Source organism: Eptatretus burgeri, chromosome 4 (assembly GCF_056783735.1).
Source record: "Eptatretus burgeri isolate ZD-2024b chromosome 4, Ebu_testis_v1, whole genome shotgun sequence".
NCBI classification, from domain to species: domain Eukaryota; kingdom Metazoa; phylum Chordata; class Myxini; order Myxiniformes; family Myxinidae; genus Eptatretus; species Eptatretus burgeri.
The window spans coordinates 108,508,564-108,535,119 of NC_140964.1; the positions used below are offsets into that span (position 1 = coordinate 108,508,564).

The window sequence follows — 26,556 nt, forward strand, 5'->3', positions numbered from 1 at the left end:
TTATGTTTTCCCTCTTTTGTCATGTGTTTTCAAAAATGCAAGGTTTGGCAAGAAATATTGAGGAATGAAAGAGATAAGAGGGTTTTAATTTGCAAAATAATTGGGAATTCGGATTTAAAATGCTCGTTACTCCATTATGGATCAGAATACACACAAAGTAAAGACTTGTTCCTTTAACGTCACTTCTTCCTGAAAATAATTCCGTTTCTTCATCATGAAGGCACTACGATGGCTCAACATCATTTTCCCGGTGTCCCATTACATTTGCCAATTAATTTGCTGTTGAAATCCTTTAGATTGATCCAGACCATGTCCACTGCCTGCCGTGTTAAGGCATCCATCTGCATCACAACCGCATGCAGGTATACATGGTTTCCCCTTCCGATGACAAATGCAAGTGTGTGTGCAGCACTTAGTTTTGCATCCACAAGTCACCATCTCCAAACAGCAGCTTGGAACGGATGGCTTCCGTAACCACACCACTTCTAACCGTTTGTCCATTAACTGCCAACCTCCTGTCTCCTGAGGGCTTGGGATAACGGTGTCAGATTTGTTTGCCTGCAGCCACACTTTGGCCTGGTGGTTGGCACATGAGAGATGTAACTCCAGTGCGTCACTTGTTGGTGGCAACATTTCAATTGCTTTTTTTTCCTTTCTGGAACAAGTTGTCTGGCCCTATCAACACCCGACGTAGAGCACGGTGCCTTGTACAACAGGCATATGAACTCTTCAACTTTGTCTAATGGACCATCCCTACGAAACACCTTGCAACAGCTCTGCATGTCCCGATTTCTTCACGATTTCTTCCCATGCTCAGCAAAGGATGAGACAGTATCGCAGCCGGTTATGGCATGGAAGCCAAGCACATTCCCCACTACTACTCGGGGGAGGTTCTCGTTGATGATGTGCACTGGAAAGCATTCCTGCTTCTTGGAGGTGCTGCTCATCATCCACACTTGGCACAGATTGTCCCTGGTAGAGTGAATGAGCAAGAGGAGGACGTCTGTGTCCCGGCACTTCATGATTATGCTTTCAAATCCAGCATCAATGGCTTCAAGGGCAGGGAGGATGATCCTTGTGTCCGCCTCCTCGTGGTTTGCATGTAGTGTTGGGATGACTCCCCATGTTGTCGAATATCCGTTTGGTTTGCTGCCACCAACAAGTACCTCTTTGTCTCTGTCATTGTGCTTCGCAAGTCTGTCACTTATGAACATGGCAAGGTCTTCCTTGTTTCCATCTAAAGCGATGAAGTTCTTCCATGCTTGGGGAAGATGAAGATCCTCCCGGTCGATCACTTTTCGGATTGGTCTCTTCATCTGCCCAGCTCTTTTGGTCCTTGTAGCTGACTTGATAGACAAAGGCCAGTATTGGTCAAACACAACGTCACTCCTCGAAACCCTGCCACTTAACTGCTTCACCACAGTCTTCTCAATTTTTGGCATAGTCACCAAAGGTCTTGCACTTCGGTGGCTTCCCGAGGGACTGAATCAATGCATGGCCATCGATTATGATGCATGTTTTTCCTGTTGTCTCCGGTGTTCCTTTGACACAGCCATTTTCGTGCGGGGGAGGAAAGCCTGTCATGGCAACACACTGGAAATATGTGATCAAGGCTTTGTGACACCAGCAACGCCTATTAGTGATGCGGGAAAACGCCCGCGAGAAAATGGCTGCGTGGCGAAAGCAGACCTTTTTAACGGATAGTTGTATCACAAAATCTTCAAATTTTGTTAGAGTGTGTCATCTCTTCCTCGATATAGACGGACTTCAAACGAACACAGGCAAAGTTTCATGGCGATCAAATTTGTAGTTTTTATTTGAGAAGGAAAAACCCATTTCCTTCGGATTCTGAACGGACAGTATGTTATTTGTTTTTCCTCTTGACCTTTTGGCCTTCTATATGACTGTAAAATTATGCTAATTAGGTCAATTGCACTTTCAAGTCCCTGAGAAAGTGCTCCATAATGATTCTTGTAAGTTATCTAAGTCAAGTCGATAAAAGTATCAGTCAGGAGAGGGTGTCACAACTCACTGAAAAATCAATGCATTCAAGAGAATTCAACATTTATATTCAAGGATTTTTTCACGTTTCCCTATTAATATGGTATTTAAAACCATTGTATTTCATTAATTCCTCAATATTTCATGCCAGACCTTACATTATTTGAAAGTACAAGATAAAAGAGGGAAAACACAATTTTTGACCTTTTGACCTCCAAATTTGACCTTAAACGTCAAATGCCATTTTGGCAACCTTGTGATTCTGAATGCCTGGACCATAGTGATACTTTCTAGCATGGTTGCCAGCTTTGAACAAAAAATGCTGTCAAAAGGTTTTTTTAGGCATATTTCCTGGGCTTGCTTTGCTGACTAATACTGTCAAAAGATCCATAGTGTCTCCGACACCCCCAGACACTGTCCTCACAATTGAGGTAGGTCGCATGCATATATATGTAGGTGTTCCGATGGTGGCTGGCTCGAGCTGTTCCAAACCTTTGCTTCGGCCTGCACCGCCTTCCAAACATCACAATATTTATTGAGCATGGGGAGAATCTTTTCCTTGTCTCATCATTTGTGAAACCAGTTGGCTGTGGCACCGCCCATGGAGTAATGTGCTGAATCGTACTCCTTAGCCAGATCTGGGAGGTCATCTGGTATGTCGCACATGTGGCAGCTTGTCTTTTCCTCAAAGACCATGTCTATTGCCCTTGCATCTGCTGCGCCTCTGTATAAAGTACCGTTGTGGGTCAGAAGCACATGACCGTACATCCACACCCTGTTTGTGGTAGGTATGAATCCCACAGCAAACTGGAGAATGACACTACGGGTCCTGGCCTCGAGTACCCTCATGATTGGACAATTCAGCGGCCGATTGTTTTTTGTTTGTTTGCTTTCTGGAATTTTGCCAGAGCCCTTTCTGCCTGAAATTTGAAACCACATACATCTTCAATTCCAGGTGGGTCCATCGGTAAATCAGACCATGCATGATTGTTGCAGCATGGAATTATGATGCATGGGCAACCATTGTACTGCTCAGAGTCCCACATGAAATACTCTTGGGAATCAACTACCATCAATTTGGTCTTGAGGGCAGTTTCCAAAGTAAATATATCCTCCTTGGTACAACCCACACTGGCTACCTTTGCATCAAACACCACCCGTGCCATACGGCGAGTCTTAGTCAGTCCAGCCAAGTGCTGAGTCCCTCTCGACCCCATGCTGAAAGTGATCGGCAATTCAATTGGAAAGCTGAGGGTCACCATCTGGGCTCTTCATTGGACCTGGTTCAACATTTTCAACAGGCAAGGGATGAAGTTCATCATGAACACAGACAACATACTCTCCGCTGCCCTCACATTTGTTCATCAATTCCAGGCAAGGACCCTGCTCTGACTTGGTCACCACTAGCAACAACCTTTTCTTTTATGTTATGCTAAGAGCGTCCCTCCTCTTCACTCACAACAGCCATTGGTTCATTGGCTGCCTTCCCCACCACCGGAAATAGCGTATACATCTGATGAAGGGGTTTTGCCAGCATTTCAAGCACTTCATAATTAATATTCGGTGTAACTCGCGTCCTGTGCCACCCATAAGAAACCCAATATATAGAACTATCAGCAGTTCGAGCAGGGCCCCGGTTGATCGATTCAACCTCAACGTGTGGTATTCCACCGAACATCGCATTAGCTTCTTCGGCAATTTCATTCAGAATGATGTAGCTACCCTTCTTTATATATTTGCCATCAGTAAACAGTCGGTTCACGCGGTCTACATACAAACTGTAGCAGCGAGCATGCATGACATGATGGTCAACCTTTTGCACCATTATTATTGCCGAGGAGATTGGGGGTTCATCTTTCAGTCAAGACTTCAGAGCCCCTCCCAAATGATGGAATGGGCAAGGACTTTGGGACACTACCTGGACTGGTCAGATCGTCGGTCCCATTTTCCCAGGCCTCTGAGCAGCGGATGAATTTAAGAGTATATCCTTATTAACGCACTGATTGTTGTGTCGGCATTACCAGAGAGGGCAGTGACCACCTCTTCATCCAGCTGTCATATGTTCCTTTGACGCTGGCCTTTCTTGTTGCAGTTCTCTGCATTACCACCATTGGGCAAGAAACTGCCCGGTGTTCTGGAGCTCAAGAGCATGAGCCTCAGCAATTGCCTCAGGTCAGGTCAGGTCAGGTATGGGAGCATGCGCCAGAGCAGTGCATCGCTGCGTCCACTTTCCTCTGGCACTCCAGGGGCCTCCATCTGGCCGACCCCAGGCAGATGCCTAGCCCAACCCCATCTTGAGATGCTAATCAACCTGCTGCAACCATGAGGCAAGTCGTCAGCCCATTGGCCTCCATTCATGAGGCTCCCTCGCTGAGAGAATCTGGTGAGCAGGATCAGCATCAAGAAAATGAGCCACATGTCCGTACAGCCACAGGTGATGCTCACGGACTATGCAGTTAACAAATCTCATTTGAGTTTCTCTCAGCAACTGCTCATTGGAAACAAAGTCCGACCAGCGATAGCCAAGGATTCTCTGAAGAGACCTGGTACCAAAGGAATTAAGTTTCCATCTCAGTCCAAATATGAAACCTGGTGTTGGCTTAGTGGTTAGGGTGGCGGCTTGGGATCCTCGGGTCCTGAGTTCAAGCCCCGTTGGCCGCTGAATTAAAATACACCAGGAGGTTCACTCAGCCTGTCATCCTTCCGAGGTCGGCAAAATGAGCACCAGTGTAATGGTAAGGGGGGGACTGCATCAGCGGCATAGCCGCGTCCCCACCAATGATGCAGCCAGCAGCCACAGGCTGCACTCGATAGAGAGTCCAAATCTCACGTCCGTAGAGCAAGACTGGAGCACCAAGGACCTGAATATTCAGACTTTCGTCCTCCTGCACAGGTACCGACAGCTCCACACTCCATGATCCAGTGAATTCATAACTCCCCAGGCCTGCCCGAGATGTCCCTTGACCTCTGACTCACAGCCATCAGTAACATGACTATCAATGCCAAGGTAAGTGAGTCTCTCCGTGACTTCAACATCTTCACCACAAACAGGAAGAGACAAGATCGTGGCATCTAATATGTCATTGAAAGCCTGGATCTTAGTTTTGCCTAAGTAAATCCAAAATCCCATCAGCTCCGACTCCTCATTCAGCACCTCGAGGACCCCCAAAAGGATATCCAGAGTCTCCACAAAGATGACTGCATTATCTGCAAAATCAATATCAGAGAACTTGACATTCCCAAATGATGCAATGCAGCTTGATCTCTCTGACGTCCTCCCCAGAATCCAGTCCATACAAGTGCTGAAAAGTGTGGGAGCCAGTTCACACCCCTGATAAACTCCAGTAATAACTGGAAATAAGTCAGAGATGGTCTCACTACATCTCACAGCACTCAGTACCAGAGTATTGTTCAAACATCCGATTGATCAGTTTTTGTGGCACCCCCCAGAGACCAAGAATCCTCCAGAGGGCATCCCGATTTACTGAATTGAGCACTTTGCAGAGATCAACATAGGCTGCAGCAGCCCCTGCCGAAAGTCTTGTCTGCGTTTGGTGAGGACCAGAAGAGCAAGGATACGGTCAATCGTTGACCTCTTTGGTATAAAGTCTGCTCTGGGTGCTAGTGCTCAAGCAGATGGTTGCCAACCCTATCAATAATTATCCAAGCAAAGACCTTGATGGCAATGAGAGAGAACCCCTCGTTAGTTGTTGCCGTCCTTTTGATCACCCTTCCGTTTCCAGAGAGGGACAACAAGGCCCCTCTTCCAGTCAGTTGGGATGATGCCTGTGTTCCAGGCAGAGCACAGAACTGCATGCAATGACATGAGTACAGCATTTCTACCAGCCTTGAGAAGTTCGGCATGGATGCCATAGATCCCAAGAGCTTCACCCCATTTCATCTGGTTCATCACAGCTTGTGCTTCCACAAACAAAGGTGGATCACAGTTGATCGGAGGGTCAGCAAGAGGGACAGTAACACCCCTGACATCCAACTCAACAGCTGGTGGATCAGTCTTGGACAGCCGCACAAAGTAACCAGCAAAGCGGGCCTTTACTTCAGACTCCTCTGTCAAGAGCCCACCACCCTCCACTCCAACTGCAGTACTCTGAGTGATGGACTTGAAGGAATGCAATGCGTGGGTTCCCCTGAAAGCAGGATGACAATCACCGAATCACAGGTGATTCTCTACCCCCTCAGATTCCTCACACATAGTCCACCTGGTCCACTCTCAGCGCACATTCAGTTTTATGCCTCAACTCCCTGAACAGCTCAGCTCTGCCATTAAGCTTAGCCCTGCGGCTTTTGTCAATGGTATCCCGTTTCCCTTGAGGGACCAAATTCTTCTTCACCCATTGCTGAGTTCCAAGACATCCACTGGCAACATATCGGATGGTAGTCTTGAAGGCACTCTGCAACTCTTCAGGATTCCGTAAAGCACCCAGACTCTCCAAATCCCCACTCAGCCTGTTTGCAAACTCCTCAGCTACCCTCTCATCCTTGAGCTTGCCAACATTCAGCAAAGGCTGGAATGATACCATTCTTCCAGATTTGAGCTGCAACTTCAGAGTTGCTGCAGCAAGCCTGTGGTTGGCATTGAGGAACTGAGCACTCTGGTAGACCCTGCAGTTCTGGTTCATTCTCCAGTGACCATCAATGAGCACATGGTCAATCTCCTTTGCCACACCACTAGTGTTTGAATGCCAAGTCCAGCGATGAGCCTGTGGGTGCTGAAACCATGAACCCATCCACATTAAGTCCATGACTTCTTGCAAAGTCAAGGAACTTGGTGCTGTTATTGTTCACAGTTCCAGACTCATGGGGACCAACCCACGTCTCATAACCATCCCAATCAGTTTCAGTCGATGCTTTGAAATCCCCCAAGACTAGAAATATCTCTCCTCAGGCACTGATCAACCACAGACTCGAGCGTGGCATAGAATGTGTCCTTCACGGTAAAATCACTCGCCTCAGTCAGAGCATATCCAGAGAGCAGGGAAACGACACATAAGGAGTGACGAATCCTTAGTCTCGTAATACGCTCGTTGACCGGTGTTACCTCAATTATCATTGGAGTCAGCTTATTGGACACAGCTACAGCAACTCCTTGGATATGATAACCATCAGAGGGATCAGACCAATAGTTATGTGTAACCACCCGCCATGCTATTGCCACAATCCGGTCTCCGAACTTCAGAGTGCGCTGCAATACTGATGTTCAAACGGTTGAGCTCAGATGATAACAGACAGGTCATCATTCTTTATTCGGGATAAGACCTGAAGGGACCACCTCGGGTGAACCCAAGGAGACCGCCATCTGGTGGACATCGTTAAATGGCCTCTTCCTCGGTGCAAGTTCCTTATATTAAAGCTTTTTTTCTTTTTTAAGACTAATTAAAAAAATTGATTTATTTGATTGTGGTTCGAGGAGTATAGAAGAAGATAAGCAGAGAACTAAAATAAGCGGGGGTGAGGGGGGAAGAAACATGGTGCAGGAACGATTCATGTGAATGATTAATAACAGAAATGCATGAAAAGTAAAGAACTATAATAATAAAATCACAATGAATTGTTCCAAGCGGGATAGACAGTCATCTCCCGATGCAGGGACATCGTCGTTGGAGTGCATTAGGTGATAAAGTTGATTTTCAGTTTGATTCAATGGAAAATTAGGGGTCCGTGGGACCGGAAAGGGCTGACAACACGATTGTATTCATGCAGTGAAAACTATGTTGGATGAATGGGTCCTGAATTGATGAAAACGTTCCATTCGTTTTTGTCCAGTGAAAGGACCTTTAAACCCTTTAGACCCTCATGGAGTTTAAAGGGCCTGAGAGTCGAAATTGTTTATTTGGTCATAAAAGGTCTTGAAAGGAGTGAAAAGGTCTGAATGGGTCCAAATGGTCCAAATATATAAAAGGCAGTTAAATAGTCTACAGGTCTCAGTGGTCTAAAGGACCATACAAGGTATAAAGATCTAAGGGGTCTGTGGGAGGGTCTAAGGGGTCTAAGGGATCTGAAGGGTACATTCCAAGAATAGTTAGGTTCTAAATTATCTAAACTTTACATAGGGTGTCAGGGTCTAAAGTATTGAAATGGTCTTTTAAAGGTTTAAAGATCTAAAGGTGTAATGGATCGTAGGGGTTCTAAAGGGGACGCTCCAAAAGTCGTTGGGGTCTAAAGGATGTAAATGTCTAAAGGATCTTAAAAGTTATTCCAATGGGTTAAATGGTCTCATGTTCTAAAGGGTCAAGGGGTCTAAGCAGTATAACACATTTAAAGTGTTGAATAGGTCTTAGTAGTCTAAAAGGTCGATGTGGTCTTAAGGTCCAAGGAGTTACATTGCAATAGTAGTTGAGGGTCTATAGTGTTTAAAGGGGAATAGTGTCTAAACTGTCTTAAAATCACGAAAAGAGTCAAAGTACTAAAAGAGACTAACAAAAGACTGAAAGGACTGTCACTTCTCTGCCCCTACCCACCCGCACCCCAACACTTTGTCCTCCCCTTTCCCGTTCTTCAAAGGAGGAGGGCATCAATGACATTGAGAGGTTAAAATATAATCAAGAGGTTTGATTAAATTATGATTATTAGATCAAATTAAATGAATGATGAAACCGTTTTTTATTGAATTCACAATCTCATAATAATTATAATGGAATCTTATGATGTGTGATGGACAGACAAACATAGATTACATTTTGGGTAAATTAGTTGATTATCTCACCACCTGAATGGAAATCAAAAGGGGCTCCATTTGTTTTTTGACATCGATGCCATGAATCATGCCGAGTTTCAACACGATCCGTTGAGCCGCCTTGAGGAGGGGAGCAAAAAAATTAGGACTGCAGGTCCTGAAGCTCACCTAGAACAGAAGCAACAAGCATGTACATACGTCCATGCTGATTTTCACTGTTTTCTCTACAATCCCTTAACCGATTGACAAAAAATTTTCACCATATATGTGACTACTCAAGAAGAACGTTTTATTGATAATTATGACGTCATAAATCGATGTGAAACATCATTTATGATCTAGTAGTCATGTGGAATACCTGTTTTAAATTTCAACCTGATGAGACGTATGGTCTGGCAGCCAGAATTATTTAACATCTTGAATCGAGATTCAGGGATTTAAATCAAACTTGGTACAAGTATGTATAATGACATAAAAATTTGGGCGGAGGCCTATCTTTCGGAGTCATCGGTTCTAGTTTTTTATGCCATAAACAAACTGGTGCATCACAAGTGATGAAGGTTGTGGTCAAGTTTCATTGAAATTGTGTGTGTAGTTTCGGAAAGGACTTGACTTCCGGTTCCGGGTTTTGAGGCGTGAAGAGGTCTCCTTAGGAGCTTTCTGCTGACGATCCCAAAGTAAGTTTCCGGTCGTTATTTGTCCCGTTTTAACTGTTTATTTTTCTCACCTACATGTTACTGTGTGTTCCTAGTTCGGTTTTGTTTCAAAAATCGTGCTATTTTGTGAGTTTTTGGCGACGTTGTCTTACCGGGTGTTTGAGGCTTGAGGCCAAGGCTGAGGCCTACCGGTTCCCCTCAGTGTACGGTCGTTTTATTTGTTTTTTCTCCCCATTACCTTCAATTTCTATCTTCCCCACTTTCCTAACATCCCCCATTTCTCCCAACTAATCTCTCTATTTCTTATCTTTAAAAAAAAAAAAAAAAAACCCCACCTTTCTCCTGATTCTGCTTCTTCTTCGCCTCTTATTCTTCCTCTTAATCCTCCTCCTTCTTCTTCCTCGATTTTTTTCTACACTTCCATTACCTAATCTATTGAAAACTTTCTCAAATATTCATAATAATAACAAAAACGATATCTTATCAAGCTTCATCTTCCTCTCTCACACATGTGGTACTCTTTACTATTTCATAATGCACTACTCTTCTGCGATTTTAACAGACTGCTCTCAATTCGACCTCGCCTTCATTCCTTGCTTAAAAAATCCAACTGTTACAGTGTTTCTTCTCTCCATTTTCTGAATTCGCCTTTATTGCATCCTTCAAGAATTGTGTTAAATCGCATCTCTGACCTAAAACTTAAAAAAAAAACCCCAGTTTGCGATGAATGTTCGCTTTCTATCAACCATTCTTTTTTTTCCAACTTCAGTGCTAACTCACCCCTCTCACCCCTCACTCACTCTCAAAGCAACCATCCCACTCTTCTCCCTGCAAGCCTCCCTCTCACCTCTCTCAAAAATCCCCCCTCACCTTTGTCCCACCTTTCACCCCCCTCACTCATCCTTCCCAAAGTTGCCCCCCCCTCTCATCCACAAAGCTGCCTCCTTCCACTGCCCTCTCACCTCCATCTCTTCACTCCACCTCCTCAAATCCTCAACTGCCTTCTTCCCCCTCTCTTGTCCCCCCTCTCCCCCAGCACCACAGAGCCTTTTCTACTCCTCATCCGGCCCACTCACCTAGCTATTCTGCAATCCCCCACACTCTTTCAAAAACCGTCCTTACCTCCCCTCCTCATCCCTTGTCCGACCCTCCCCTCCCCCCACCACCCCCTGCACCCAAAGTCTCCTCCCCTACCTCTTCATTAAAAGTGTGGACCTCAAATATCCGGGGCCTTCGCTCAAACCTTTCAGATATTTCCATGCAGGTTGCCACTGACAAACCAGACATAATCTGCCCAACAGAAACTTTCCTCCCCAAAGACGTGTCTGACTCCCAAGTATCTCTCCCTGGTTACTCCCTCCTCCGGTATGACAGACCTGAACCTCGTCCTGGTGGAGGAGTTGCTCTCTTCATCAAAGACTCTATTCCTCACTCTCCATACACTGCTCTCACTCCCCCACACCCCCAGGAATACCTCTGGCTACAGCTTCCCCTCCACTCCCACCTCATGTTTATATGTGTACTGTACCGGCCTCCGAACAGTGATGACTCCATCTACACCTCACTATCCGAAAACATGTACCATCTTCTATCTTCTCATCCAAACTCTCTCTTCCTCTTATGTGGCGACTTCAATTGTCATCATGCCAGTTGGCTAGGTGTGGGTACCTCTCTCACCTGTCATGGCACCTCAGCAAAAGCTTTCTGCGACTTATTGGGACTGACTCAATCGGTCAACTTACCGACCTGGATCTCAACCAATGGTACTCCATCTCTTGTGGATCTGATTTTGACAAATTTCCCTGACAATATCTGCTGCTCTTCCTCCACTCCAATCAGTTCTTCTGACCACGTCCTTGTCAAAGTGGACATCTCCTGGCTATTATCAGAGAACCACCTCACCGCCGTCGAGTCTGGCATTTCAATCAAGCCGACTGGCAGGGTCTCCAAGCAGCCATCAAACTTATAGACTGGTCTCCTATCGCTACTTTCTCCAACATCAACTCATCCTGGGAATTCTTTCAAAGAAACTTGCTCTCCCTCATGCACAGATTTATCCGCTCTCGTCTTCAGTTGTCCTACCCTTCCTCCCGCCCTTGGTTCACTGAAGCTTGTGGTGAGGCAGTTGTCCTGAAACAACTTGCCTTTGCCTCATGGAAAGCAAACCCAACTGAGGGCAATCTCAGTTCTTTCCATAAAGCTCGGAACAAGTGTGTATCTACACTCAGGAGAGCCAGAAAACATCTTTCTAATCTCAAGTCTGAACTCTCAAACCTCTCTCCCTCCTCAGAATCCTGGTGACGACTATTCAAATCTGTTTCTTGTGTATGTTCCCCCTCCATCCCCTCCCTTATCTCAAATGGTCGCACTGCTGATTCCACACATGAAAAAGCTGAATGCCTAAACTCGGTGTTTGCAGCCAAATCTTGTGTCAAAAACCCATCACTTTCTCTACCCACCTTACCCAATCGCACCCAACTGTCCCTGGACTCTGTGTCCTTTTCTCCTGACAAGGTGGAGAGCTTGCTCTCAAACCTCGACTCAGATTCTGCAACCGGTCCAGACGGCATCAGCCCACGTGTCCTCAAAGCCTGCTCTTCTGCTCTTGTTCACCCTCTCTCTGTTCTATTCACCCTCTCATTTGCTCAAGGTCATCTGCCATCTGCTTGGAAATCTGCAAACATCACTGCCCTGCATAAAAAGATGCAAAAACAGATCCCTGCAACTACAAACCAATCAGCCTTCTCCCATTCATCAGCAAGGTTATGGAATCCATCATCGCTTCAGACATGAAATCCTTCCTCTTCTCCAATGGCTTGATTTCCGATCATCAATTTGGTTTCAGACCAGGTCACTCTACCCTGGATATGCTGCTTCTGCTCTCCCAACAATGAATGGAGGTCCTCAATGCCAGACAGGAAATCAGAGCCGTATCCCTGGACATATCGCATGCTTTTGATACAGTCTGGCACCCTGCCCTACTCACCAAACTCTCTTCTTATGGTATCCAAGGCCATCTCCACTCATGGCTCGCAGACTTCCTCTCCTGTCGCAGTCAACGTGTGGCCATAAATGGAGTTCTTTCATCCCCTTTTCCTGTCCAGGCTGGAGTTCCTCAAGGTGGCATTCTGGGCCCTGTTCTTTTTCTGGTTTTCATCAATGATCTCTCCGACTCTCTTGCTGATGACTCCACCCTCTGCCGTACCATTGGTCATCCCTCACACCGGCAAGCAGCAGCTTCTTCGCTCACTGCAGATCTGGATAAAATCACAAACTGGTCGAACACGTGGAAAATGTCTTTCAATCTGGACAAATCTCACACTCTCACTAAGTCTCTTCGAAAGGACCGTTTAGAACCCCCCCCCATCCACTTTCTCAACAATCCTCTGGAAGAAGTCCTTTCTTTCAAGCTTCTGGGTCTCACTATCTGCCATGGCCTTTCCTGGGAAAGCCACATTTCAAACCTCGCCTCCAAAGTCAGTCGCCGACTGGGAATCCTCCTTCGTGCAGTCCTTCCTCGGCCCTCCTGAGCTCCTGACCACTTGCAAAGCTTTTGTCCGCAGCCTGATGGAGTACTGCTCTTCCCTCTGGGCTGGTGCTCCTGCCTCCCACCTTTCTCGGCTTCACGCTGCCGAAACCAGGGCATTTTGGATCATCGGCATCTCCCACATTGAGGCTGAGTCTTTGGGCCTCTCACTCAATCACCGCAGGTTGGACGGTGGTCTTTCTGTCTTCTACCGTCTCCTCTCCAGCCTTGCTCCCCCCCTGCTCTCTCTGCGATTTATCCCCACCACATTTCCTCAGGGCGCTCAAGGTCAGCCAACAACCCCCTTCTGGTAAAACTACCAAAATCATGAATCACTGCTCACCTTTGCTCTTTCATTCCTCTTTTTTTCCGCCTTTGGAATAAACTCCCTCACTCTATTCTTTCCCATTCTTCCCTCCAGGCGTTCAAAACAGCTGTTCACCACCACCTCTTATCATCCCCCCATCCAAATCCTCGATCTTTTCTACCCCCGATAATCCACCCAAGCCCACTTCCTTCAAATTCCCTGCTTTCCTTCCTGAAAGTCCCTGTAATGTCCATCTTCTCTTCCACAGATCTCCTAATGTGTCTGTTCCCCACTGTTTTGTCCCTCCCACTCCCACCCCTCTTGTCTCATGCCCCCTTGATGTGCGTTGTGTGTTAGCTCTCACACGAGCCTCGACAAGGTATATAAAAATTTTTTTAAAGGAGAGTAAATACCTATTTTGGGGGTTCAAACACCCTCCCCCCTCTCCCGTAGACTCCCTTAATGAGTACAGATTTTTATGCGGTCAATACACCTTCGTAAGGCATCCGAATATGAAGCTTGTGACCAAGTTTCATCAAAATCATGTTTGGTTCAAACGATAATAACTGAAGTGTTTGCAGACTCATCTTCATACACTGTGCTTTCCAGAATCTCACCAGACTAAAGTTCAGGTGAGCCAACAACGAAAAAATGTTAATGGACCCATTGTTTGATTGAATTGACTGATGGACATCGTTATGGTTTCAACAGCTCAACTCGACTTCGTCGTAGACAAAGTTAAACGAACATTTTTGAGAGAAACGAGGAGAAGGATGGAAAGTCAAGATATGGACGGCAAAAAATGAACCAATCAGGTCTGAAAAGCCAAGTGAGAAAACCCAAACCTACCACCACCACCACTACCACTACTACTTGAACAGCCACATTCCCAACTTTTTGTGGGGTCAGCCAGGGAAAGTGTTTAGTGCAAGTCTTTCACAAACCGACTAGCCAGGCAGTCGACTGATGGTGGTCGGAATTTGAAATGAAGCCATGGTTCCAGCAATAACTTAGGAAAATGACATCCACCAACTTATGTTCACAGATGTGTCCACAGCTCAACGTTCATCCAATGGATTGCCCTGCCTTAAAAACACCAATGGAGCAGGTTGTACTCGAGATGAGAATTGAACCAATGCTACACAGTTAGAAAGTATGTGTGCTGCCTTTGCACCATCCTGTCAGAAAATCAAACCCCCATCAAAACATGAAAAGACTGACTTTAATACATACGCTTCGGCGCATACACATATTGATGAATCCTATCCAAGTTCCACCTGATAACTCCATCCTTGCTCTTTACTTCTTCGGGTTCCTTCTTGGTCTTCCGTTTCAGGACAGAACTTATGACTCAGAAACAGCAGAGAACACACAAATGCTTCACAAATGTTAAAACATAATTTACAACAGGCATACACAAAATATCCCAAGAGGTAAAACACCTTATTGCAAGTATAACATATGTATCTGAATCTCCATGAAACCATAAACACATCATTTGTCCTGAAAACTGGAAGCACAGAGCCTTTACATGAGTAAAATAATTTCGCATGCATAAGTGATTTGAGACATTGGTGTACTTTTACATAAATCTACAAGGATGTTTGGAGACAAGATGAGCATTTGACAAGCAGAGCCTTGCCATGGTATGTGTACTCGAGTCGCTCCAATAATAAACCATCTATATCAGCATTATGAACAATTGGCTCAGATGGGAATTCCGAACAAGCCAAATTCATTTAAAATCAATGCTTTGGGATCCATTATAGAGTTTGAGAAAAATGTAATTTGTTTCCTGTTTTGTGTCCCTTTCTTTTTCACATTGTGGCATTGCTACGTCTGATTCTGATGTACAAGTGCAATACTCTGTTAGGGAGCATCAGTGCTGCCAAAGCAATTTATTGGCAAGAGTTGGACCGAGTGGTTTGACATTGTTTTCCCAACAGTGGTTATGGCAAGAATTTGGACATGGTGCTGGCGATAGCTCGCCTACTCTTCTCGAAGGACACCGTGAGATCTTTAACCTGCACCAACTAATGCAGGCAGATGGGAAACTCAGTTTAATGTCCATCTGAGTGACGGCACACACATATTGATGAATCACCCTGCCTGTGAAATGCCAACATGACAGTTTATAGCTGGGTGGAGATTTAAACCCAGGTTAAACAGCTTGGAGGGAGAGTGTTCTTGCCTCATCCTGCCAGCCCAAAGGATACTTACCACTTTATAAATCTGACATAAATCCAAGACTTTAATCCACCATTTAATGTTCTTAAATGTGTACCACTCAAAAATGCCACTCAAATCAACCACAACTGTCTCCCCATTGTCTGTACCCTCAACAGGCTTGTGAATTCATTTTCCTACTATGGCATGGTTCTGCTCACGACTGAGTTGATGAAAATGGACAACAGCTGTTCAGGTAAACACATTTGTCTCTTTCCATCCTTCTTTGTCTTTTTCATCTTCTCATTGCACCATTCTTTTCTCTCCATAACTGCCCTGTCCATTTTATAATGAACTTTATTAACACTTGGTTGACAATTTGGCCTGGTTTTGGCTTAATGGTTGGGGTGGTGGCCTTGGGATCCGAGGATCCTGAGTTCAAATCCCACTCGGCTGTTGAATTAATACCAGGTGGGGTTGACTCTGCCTGTTATCCTTTTGAGGTTGGCAAAATGAGTGGCAGCTTACTGGTATCCTGTGTCAGAGTGGCGACCTGTCCAGGATTGTACCCAATAGCACAGGAGGCTGCTTAGGCAGCACCAACGCTCTGCACAGAGTGTGGTCCAAATGGATGGATTGATGGTTGACAATTGTTCACTGTGTTTTGATTGGCTGATTCCTATTCCACTTTCAGATTTATTGTCTCCATTTCTCCTTGGATACAATTTTTTTTCCCTTTTTTGCTTTTAATTTCCAAGTATATTTTTGCATACCAACCTGACTTATCCATCGATTTGCATAAATCTATTTAGGTTTTTACACTGCTTTGGCTCTTGATAATGTGACATCAAATACAGCAATCATTTGTCAGCAATCGAATGGCATAAATGAAGTTTGGGTGACGTTCAATTCCAGATAAGCTAAAAATAGAACCACTGGACCTGTAGCTTATCTGGGCCCTGCCCTATTGTTTTAACCCAAATTTGGTGGCATTCTGAACCGAGGGTCTCGAGAGGAAGATTTTTGAAACAATTTACGTTATTTCCCCAAAACTTTCCTAAGTCCACCATTTTGACACACTTCCGGTCACCTGATTGGCATGACCTCCGCAATTTAACATCACAACCCTGTCCTAATGTTGTAACCCAAATTTAGTAGCATTCTGACTGGTGGGTATGGAGAAGAAGATTTTTGAAGAAATTTACCAAGTCAGCCATTTTGACCTACTTAGTCATGTGACCAGAACAAGCTTTGCAATTCCTGTTACCAGTGATGAGAGGAACGTTGCTGTCAAATTTCAGCTGGATCAGCCATGCGGTTTGGTCGGAGAAGTCGAAAAACGAGACGGACAGACGGACGGACGCTGCGCGATGACAATACCTTATTTGGAATGCAAATTCCAAATAAGCCAATAAACTAGAACTGCCACTTTATAACTGCTGGCAGTGATAACCGGGTACCAAGACGTCCCACTTTGACACAACCACACTTTGATAAAACCCAGCTTTGCTTCAACCCCAGGGAGAGTTATTGGGGTTTGTGGAGGTGCGGGTGAGAGGGGAGTTTTCACCCCCCCTCCCCCGCTTTAATACAACCCTGCTTTTTTATACAACAATTCGCCATGTGACCCACGACATCCTCTTTATAAAATCGAATTCAGAATGAGATTTTAAAAAATTCAATTCAAATCAAATGGAAGACCAAATCTAACAGTTCAGTTTCCCTCTCCCACCACTCTTGTCTCGTGCTCCCTTTGTTATATGCTCTGTGTGTTAGCAATTGGATGAGCATCGACATTGTATACAAATTTTTTTTTTTTAACTACATTGGAGTCATCAGAAGGATCCCGGGTAAGCAAAAAGCAATCATGGAGTCATCAGAAGGAACCTGGATAGTATTCGGACCTGCTTGCAAAAAATTCCCTCATCCTTGAGGAAAGATTCCCCTTCAGCACTGTGATTCCTTCACGAAGGATTTCCTTGAGGACTGTTGCATAAGCATCCCTCAGGAACTCCTCAAGTAAGGATTTCCTAAAGTGTGAGGAAATCCTTAGGAGGCATTGCTGTGCAACCAATCAGATTAGGAATATTGTAAGTGGTGTCTGAAAGCAGGATGGTGGCGAAGCAATCTACAAACCTAGCTTCAGGAAGAGACAGAAGTACCAGTGGAGGCTTTTCCCAAGTAGAAGAGAAAGAATGCATTGAATCGTTGCATGATGTGTGTTGTTGCCTGGTGTTGGCTTAACGGTTATGTGGCTGGCTTAAGATCATAGGGTCTTGAGGTCAAGCCCCTGTTGGGCTGTTTAACTTAACACCAGGTAGGATTGACTCGGCATGTCATCCTCCTGAGGTTGGCAAAATGAGTACCAGTGTACTGGTAACAGAAGTGTTTCATCAGCGACATAGCTGCGCCTTCAGCCAATGATGCTACTTGCAGCATTGTGCTGCACATGGAAGAGAAGGATGTGTGTTGTTGAAGAACTTTTATATTTAACTACAACACTATAAATATAAATCGTGTATAATTATTAAGAATCCCTCAATTTGGATAAGACCGGGTCCACAGGGGAAACCGGGACTACTCCCCCGAGTCTAAAGAGGCCCCGCACGTCTCTACAATGCATGATTGACGAGTTACGGACCGAGTAACAGGTCTCGTTCAATCTGTTTATTACGTATGCAGTTGACCCCTTTTCACTGGCATCATCATTGGTAGCAATTGAATTGGTATCTAAATAACCTGAACATGAAATAATAAGGGGGGGAGGGAGGATAGGCTGCTCTTCCTCCACCCTCAAACCCATCCAGCCACAGCCAAGTGAGCCTTATTAAAAAGAAAAAAATTCAAAAATAACCGATTAAAAATATAAAAAAAAACATTTCTGTCTGCCAGGCTATGTGTCCGATCACGTTTAAATATAAAACACATTTTCCCCATGACGACTAGATCACAATTGTGAAGTTTCACTTCAATCTATGCAGTGGTTCAAGAGAAATATCATTAAATCCAATATTGCTGCCAGACAATGTGACATGAATTATCTGTGAACTCCCTGATATCCCGAATGTTTGGGGAACATATGCGTAAAGTTTCCCCTCGATCTGGAAAGCCGTTCTGGAGAAGATTATTTTTAATGGTTTATTCTTCAAAAAAAATCATAGCTGCCAAATCATGTGACCAATTACGTCATAGGTGGGGAACTTTTTGTTCCTCACGGAACAAATTTACAGGCATGATTTACAGGCTTTATTTACTGGCTTTGCAGGTATGACTCCACCAACTGCTGTGACATCAGGTCAGGTATGGGAGCATGTGCCAGAACAGCGCGTCGCTGCGTCCACTTTCCGCCGGTACTCCAGGGGCCTCCGTCTGGCCATTCCCCAGGCAGATGCCAGGCCCATCCCCATCTCCTTGAGATGATGGTCAACCATGAGGCATGTGGTCAGCCCACTGGCCTCCTCCACTCATGAGACTCCCTCGCTGAGAGAATCTGGTGAGCAGGATCAGCATCAGGAAAACGAGCCACATGTCCATACAGCCGCAACTGACGCTCACGGACTATGGAGGTAACAAATCTCATCCGAGTCTCTCTCAGCAACCGCTCGTTGGACACAAAATCCAACCAGCGATAGCCAAAGATTCTCCGAAGAGACCTGGTACCAAAGGAATTAAGTCTCCGTCTCAGATCCTTGGTCAGAGTCCAAGTCTCGCATCCATAGAGCAAGACTGGAAGTACCAAGGACCTGAAGACTTGGACTTTCATGACATCCTTCATCCTGAAAATAGGTAAGAGGCTGCAGAGCCTCTTCCCTATCTTCAGACCTTGAAAAAATTCAAAAGTTGGTCAAACACGGGATATTTCTTTCAATCCAAATAAATCTCACTTTCTTGCTCTCCCCTCCAATTACAATGTATGGGCACACCTTTCCATGTGTTTTCTCAAACAATTTTCTTGAAAAAGTTCAGTCATTCAAACTCCTCAGTCTCACTATCAGCCATGATTTTTCTTGGGCAAACCACTCTTCAAAGTTGTCCTCCAAATCCAGCAATCAACTAGGCATCCTTCGTTATACAAAGACTTTCCTTAGCCAACTTCAACTTTTGGCAACCGATAAGGCCTTCATTCACAGCTTAATGGAGTACTGCTCTCCCATTTGGGCCCTGCCTCATGTCTTGCCCTCCTTGTAGCCATGGAACGCAATGCCCTCAAAATCATTGGGATCTCCTTTGATGAAGCTGAGTGTCTAGGTCTGTTGTTTTTGTATTGCAAACAGGTCGGTGACCTCGCCTGTATTCTATCTCTTCTTTGGTCTTGCACCCTCAACCCTCTCTTGGTTCTTTCCTTCCCAAGTTTCTGCAGAGCACACATGGTCTGCCAATAATTATTTTCTTGTTGAACTCCCAAAATGCAGGCTGCTGCTCACTTTCGACTCATTTATTCCTCTTTTATCTCGCCTGTGGAACCAACTTCTCCAGTTTATTCAGTCCAATTCTTCCCTTGAGGGCTTCAAGACAGCTGTTCATTCCCCATCCATACTCATGATCTACTCTACCCCAAATGACCCCATTTCCAAGCACTCCCTTTTTCCAATTTATTGTTATTGTTCCCCTCTCGCTCACTTCTTTTGTTTTGTTCGTTGGTGCTTGGTTTGTTACCTCCACCACCGAAGGTGGACGAAGGTTATGTTTTCACTCCTTGTCTGTCTGTCTGTCTGTCTGTCAGCAGGATATCTCAAAAGGTTATGAATGGATTCGGCCAAAATTTTGTGGGCAGGTTGAGTTTGTGCCAAGGACGAATTGGTTAGATATTGGTGAAGATCCGAATCCGGATCCAAATACTTGATATTTTTTGAATTTTTGTAAGTGATTCTTCATCATTGAGAGATGGAACCAAAAACTATGTATATCATGATGTATCAAGAAGTTTTGGACGAGTTGTGACAAAACTAGATGGATGAGCTGGGTAGGTGACAACAACAAGCAGATTCGATTCTGGTTCAGGTCCGGATGCAGATCCGGCCTATCACTGGGATACAAAACTTACTGTTCAGCTTGGCAGAGGTATGTGCTATATCGAGTGCCATTCTAGTGCAGTTTGTTCACCACATGTCCTTCTCCCTTTCCTCTTGATCTCACTCTCACTTTTATTCTGCTGTTGAGGTTTCCCTATTGCCATTCTGTTCCCTTTTATTCTGGTCTTGCTCTTGCACGAACTTCGATCATGTACGTATATTAAAACAAAAAAAAGACGCCCCCGAAATCTGCCCGTGTACAGAAACCGACCTGTTCCAAGAATCCAAGGCGAGGAATTTTTGAGCTGAACAAAATGGCTGATTAAGACCCGCAAGCTGAATGCAGGCTGACCAAAGACTGCATGTGTTTCTGGTTTTAATTTTAATTATCTTCAAAAGCAACGTTTAAATTTACCCAAACACTCAGTTTTCGTTAATGCATTCCGTGGAGTTCCCCTATGCATGAAAAGTTTGGGGCCGCAAGATTTCATAGTTATGGAGGACACACTCGCACACACTTGCACACACACACACACACACACACACACTCACATTTATTAATACAGATGGGTTATCAGGCTCACTAATCCTAAAATATTACACTCAGGTGGTCTGTTTTACTGCATGCCATTTCTTCCTGGAGATCTCCTTGTAGGTCGTCAAGGCAGATGATAATACCCTCCCAAACTTGAAACTTCACTCCAGGTTTGGGTCCATATCTACTGCTGCTTGGGCCAGCTGGTCAGCGAGTGTGAAGAAGTCAGGCAATTTAATGGTAGTCAGCTGACGTGGTTCCCAAGCAATTTCTTCCTCCTCTACCTCCTGTCCCTTCTTCTTTGTCATTTCCAGCAAGTCCTCAACAGTTTTGGGGGTGCTTTGATGCCAAAAAGTATCAGGAGCGAGCGTCAGACAACTTGCTATGGTAAACAGCACATGTACAGTACACTGAAGCGTTGCTTGGTGTTTTGACGGAATTTCCCATAATGCACTGTGACGAGGCAGACATGTGAAACATGCCATTTCAAATGAGGCAATCCCCTTGTTCTCCCTAAATATTGTGCTGTATTTTACAAATCGCTTAACTTTGAATCATACCATTTATATCAAATTTTTTATGTTAATGCATAAATCATTTAACGTCTGCGTACTAATAAATGTCAGTGTGTGTTTCTCCTAAACTCCCGCTGTAAATAAAAGTGTGTGAACAGCAGAACGATGAAACCTAGTGGCCCGAAACTTTGAATGCATATGAAGGAAACTCAAACGGAGTACATGAATGAAAATTGGGTATTTGGATGAATTTAAATACCCCTTTTGAAGAAGATCAACGGCCTTATTTTATTATCTTTTACCAAGTCTTATCCTTGGTCACCTTGCTCTCCTTCTCTGTGGTCTTAATTTGCCATTATTTTTTTGGCCTGCTCAACAATGCCTTGACTTGGAAAAGGCTGCAATGATTTCTCAATGATAGAGCACTCAAAATATTTTTTTCACTTTCCTCACTCATCTCATCGAATTCCTCATCTTAATTTCCTTTGAATCACTTATAAACGCCCAGAGATGCCAGTGTCCGTGGCTTTATTTCATTTCTGCACATACGATAATCTCGGGAATCTCTTAACCTTAACCCTTTTGTGTGATCTGCTTTCATTATCCACCCTTCACTTCGACTTAGATGCATATAAAAATAGCGTACACATCTCACATCAACAGACTGTGTTGGGCCCGCTGTACCTCGAATGTTGTGTTGCCTGCTGAAAATGTGCAATTTCATTTTTGGACAACATCGCTTTGTTTAACCTTTCTGTGCAATCTGCTTTCATTATCGACCTGTCACTTCGACATAAATACGGATAAAGAATAAATAAATAATGTCCATCGACCTCGTGTTCAGAGATCCTCCATGTTGGTTCGAACTGTAAAAAAACATCGAATGACATTTTGCGTTCTCTGTGGCTTGATATACACTACATGGCCAAAAGTATGTGGACACTCCTTGTAATTGTGGATTCGGCTATTTCAGCCACACCCATTGCTGACAGGTGTATAAAATCAAACACACAGCCATGTAATAGACAAACATTGGGAGTCAAACGGGCCATACTGAAGAACTTGGTGACGATCAATGTGGCACCGTCATTGGATGTCACCTTTCCAACAAGTCAGTTCGTCAAATTTCTGCCCTGCTAGAGCTGCCCCAGTCAACTGCAAGTGCTGTTATTGTGAAGTGGAAACATTGAGAATCAACAACAGCTCAGCCGCAAAGTGGTAGGCCATCCAAGCTCACAGAACGGAACTGCCGAGTGCTAAAGCACGTCGCATGGAAAAATCGTCTGTCGTCGGTTGCAACATTCACCAGTGAGTTCCAAACTGCCTCGGGAAGCAACGGCATCACAAACACTGTTCCTTGAGAGCTTTGTGAAATGGGTTTCCATGGCCGAGCAGCTGCACATAAGCCTGAGATCACCATGTACAATGACAAGCGTCGGCTGGAGTGGTGCAAAGCTCACCGCCATTGGACTCTGGAGCAGTGGAAATGCATTCTGGAATGATGAATCACGCTTCACCATCTGGCATTGGGACGGATGAATCTGGGTTTGGTGGATGCCAGGAGAACACTACCTGCCCGAATTCATAGTGCCAACTGTAAAGTTTGGTGTTTGAGGAATAAGGGTCTGGGGCTGTTTTTCATGGTTCGGACAAGGCCCCTAAGTTCCAGTGAAGGGAAATCTTAACACTAAGCATACGAAGACATTCTTGACGATTATGTGCTCCCAACTTTGTGGCAACCGTTTGGGGAAGGCCCTTTCCAGTTTCAGCATGACAATGCCCCCATGCACAAAGCCAGGTCCACACAGAAATGGTTTGTTGAGATCGGTGTGGAAGAACTTGACTGGCCTGCACAAAGCCCTGACCTCAACCCCATCAAACACCTTTGGGATGAATTGGAGCGACACCTAACCTTTGCGAGCCAGACCTAATCGCCCAACGTCACTGCCCGACCTCACTTATGCTCTTGTGGCTGAATGGAAGCAAATCCCCGCAGCAATGTTCCAGCATCGAGTGGAAAGCCTTCCCAGAAGAGTGGAGGCTGTTTTAGCTACAAAAGGGGGGACAAACTCCATATTAATGCCCATGATTTTGGAAAAAGATGTTGAACGAGCAGATGTCCATTTACATTTGGCCATGTAGTGGTGTATTTTTGGATTGAATTTTGCTAATTTTTCACTTGAATTCCACATTTAAAGAATGATATTCGAAGGTAAACCTTTGTGGTTCTTCTTTTCGTGTACTTTATCCATGCGAACTTCATATGGATGCAAGAAAAGGTCACATTTGCTGCACAGGAGTGGAGGATATTCACTCAGTAATTTTAAAAGCTAAGCGGGAAACCAATAATCAGAGGGGAGGAGGGGGGGAGGAGATCAGGGATGGATAGGGAATGGGGAGGGAGGGGGAGGGAGAAGGAGCAGGGAGGAGTGAGGAGAGGGAGGGGGAGGGAGAAGGAGTGAGGAGAGGGAGGGGAGGGAGCAGGAGCAGGGAGGAGGGAGGAGAGGGGGGGGAGGGAGAAGGAGTAGGGAGGAGGGAGGAGAGGGAGGGGAAGTGTGAGGAGAGGGGAGGGAGGGGTAAGGGAGGAGGAAGAGGGAGGAGGAGGGGTGAGGGAGGAGGAGGGGTGAGGGAGGAGGAAGAGGGAAGGAGGGGAGGGGGAGAACCGGGAGGACAAGGGGAGGGGTGCGGAGAGGGAGGGGTGAGGTGAGAGGGTGGAGTAGTGAGGAAGGAAGGTGGGGGAGCGAGGAAGGAGAGGGGGGAAGGAAGGAAGAATGGGGAGTGAGGAGGGATGGGGGAGTGAGGGGGATGGGGAGGGAGGAGAGAGAGGAGGGAGGGGAGTGGGGAGGGAGGGTGAGGAATAGGATGAGTGGGGAGGGAGGAGGTGAGTGAAGGGATGGGGGAGCGGTGAAGGGGGAGGGGTGAAGGGAGGGAGGATGAAGAGGAGGAGGGGAGGGGAGGAAGAGGAGGAGGGGAGGGAGGAGGAAGAGGGGGGAAGGAGGAGGAGGGGAGGAGAGGGGAGGGAGGGGAGGGAGGGGAGAGAGGGGGTGCGGTGAGGGAAGGTGGGGCAGTGAGGAAGGAGAGTGGGGAAGCGAGGAGGGGGAAGGGCAAGGAAAGGCAGGGGAGGACAAGGGAGTGCAAGGTAAGGCAGTGTGAGGGGAGGGCAGGGCAAAGAAGTGTGAGGGGAGGGTCCGTCCGGACATAACAACCATGCAGAAGACGGGTCTACTCAGGGAGGGGGGAGAAAAAGAGGGGTGGGGGACAGGAAGGCAGTGTGATTGGGAGGGCAATGGAAGGCAGTGTGAGGGGAGGTAGTGTGAGGGGAGGGCGAGGGAAGGCTGCTTGAGGAGAGGGCGAGGGAAGGCTGCGTGAGGGGAGGGCGAGGGAAGGCTGCGTGAGGGGAGGGCGAGGGAAGACTGCATGAGAGGAGGGCGAGGGAAGACTGCATGAGGGGAGGGTGAGTGAAGGCTGCGTGAGGGGAGGGTGAGGGAAGGCTGCGTGAGGGGGAGGGCAAATGAAGGCTGACACAGATTTTCGGAGCATGCTGCACTTAATTAGGAGGGGGTGGAGCGAGGATGGGACAAAGAGAGAGTGAGGGATGTGGGTAGTCGGGGTAGGGGAGTTAGCAGAGAATATGTGATGCATTATGAAGAACACACACACACACACACACACACACACACACACACACACACACACAATCATCGTGTGACAGGTAGAAAAAATTTGACTCAAATTGAGAAAACACAATAATATGGTGAAAAGCTCAGAAATTGGGTGTTATCAAATGTATTTTGTTTTGAAACTCACAAAAAAAAATCAAATAAGCTTTGTCAAGCACTTCACGCAGTCATATAAAATTACCAATTGCTTGAGAAACCGTCACAAAGACAAAGAAAACGTGATCAATCCAACGCGGCTGAGGTTATAAGTCAAAACCTCCAATTTATGGGATGAAACCTTGCCACCACAGTGCTCGATTAACCAAGCATACACGAATATACACACCTGTGAAGGGTCTCAAAATTTCAGATCCAAATATACTCATATATGTACCTCGAAATTGCAGGAGCTGCCAACTGTACTTCTGATTGCAACACAAGGTCAGGTCAGGTCAGGTATGGGAGCATGCGCCAGAGCAGCACGTCGCTGCATCCACTTTCTGCCAGTACTCCAGGGGCCTCCATCTGGCCATCCCCCAGGCAGATGCCTTGCCCATCCCCATCTCCTTGAGATGGCGATCAACCTGCTGCAACCACGAGGCACATGGATGGCTCATTGGCCTCCTCCACTCACTAGACTCCCTCACTGAGAGAATCTGTTGAGCAGGATCAGCGTCAGGAAAAAAGAGCCACATATCCATACAGCCACAGCTGACGTTCACGGACGATGCAGGAAACAAATCTCATTTGAGTCTATCTCTCAGCAACCGCTCTTGGACACAAAGTTCGACCAGCGAAAGACAAGGATTCTCCAAAGAGACCTGGAACCAAAGGAATTAAGTCTCCATCTCAGATCCCTGGTCAGAGTATGAAGTCTCACATCCGTAGAGCAAGACTGGAAGCAACAAGGACCTGAAGACTCGGACTTTTGTCCTTCCGCACAGGTGCCGGCAGCACCACACCCCATGATCCAGTGAATCCATGACTCCCCAGGCCCGCCCCAGACATCTGTTGACCTCTTGCTCACAACCAGCAGAGACATGAATATCACTGCCAAGGGAAGTGAATCTCTCCTCGACCTCAACATCCTCACCACAAACAGGCCCAGACAGGACAGCAGCATTCAAGATGCCATTGAAAGCCTGGATCTTAGTTTTGAACCAGGAAACCCGTAATCCCAGGGACTCCGACTCCTCATTCAGCACCTCGACGTTCCCCCAAAAGGCAATTTAAAGTCTCCGCAAAGATGACTGCATCATCTGCGAAATCAAGGTCAGAGTTCTTGTCATTCCCAAACGAAGCACCGCAGCTTGATCTCTCCGACATCCTCTCCAGAATCCAGTCCATGCAAGTGCTGAAAAGTGTGGGGGCCAGAACACACCCCTGAGGAACTCTAATAACAAGTGGAAATTTAGTCAGAGATGGTATCACCACATCTCACAGCACTCTCAGTACCAGAGTAGAGTTCAGACATCAGATCGATCA

The 26,556-nt window shown here is 45.9% G+C and overlaps 1 protein-coding gene across 5 annotated transcripts in view; it reads left to right on the forward strand.

Moving 5' to 3' along the window:
* LOC147028870 (synaptic vesicle 2-related protein-like) overlaps positions 1 to 26,556 on the forward strand; it is a 297,753-nt gene that overhangs the window by 141,811 nt on the left and 129,386 nt on the right. For all 5 annotated transcript variants that reach the window (XM_085879658.1, XM_085879653.1, XM_085879655.1 and 2 more), the window contains exon 11: positions 15,530 to 15,606. In XM_085879658.1, coding sequence (XP_085735784.1) covers positions 15,530 to 15,606 — 77 coding nt within the window. The remainder of the gene's footprint in view (positions 1 to 15,529; positions 15,607 to 26,556) is intronic.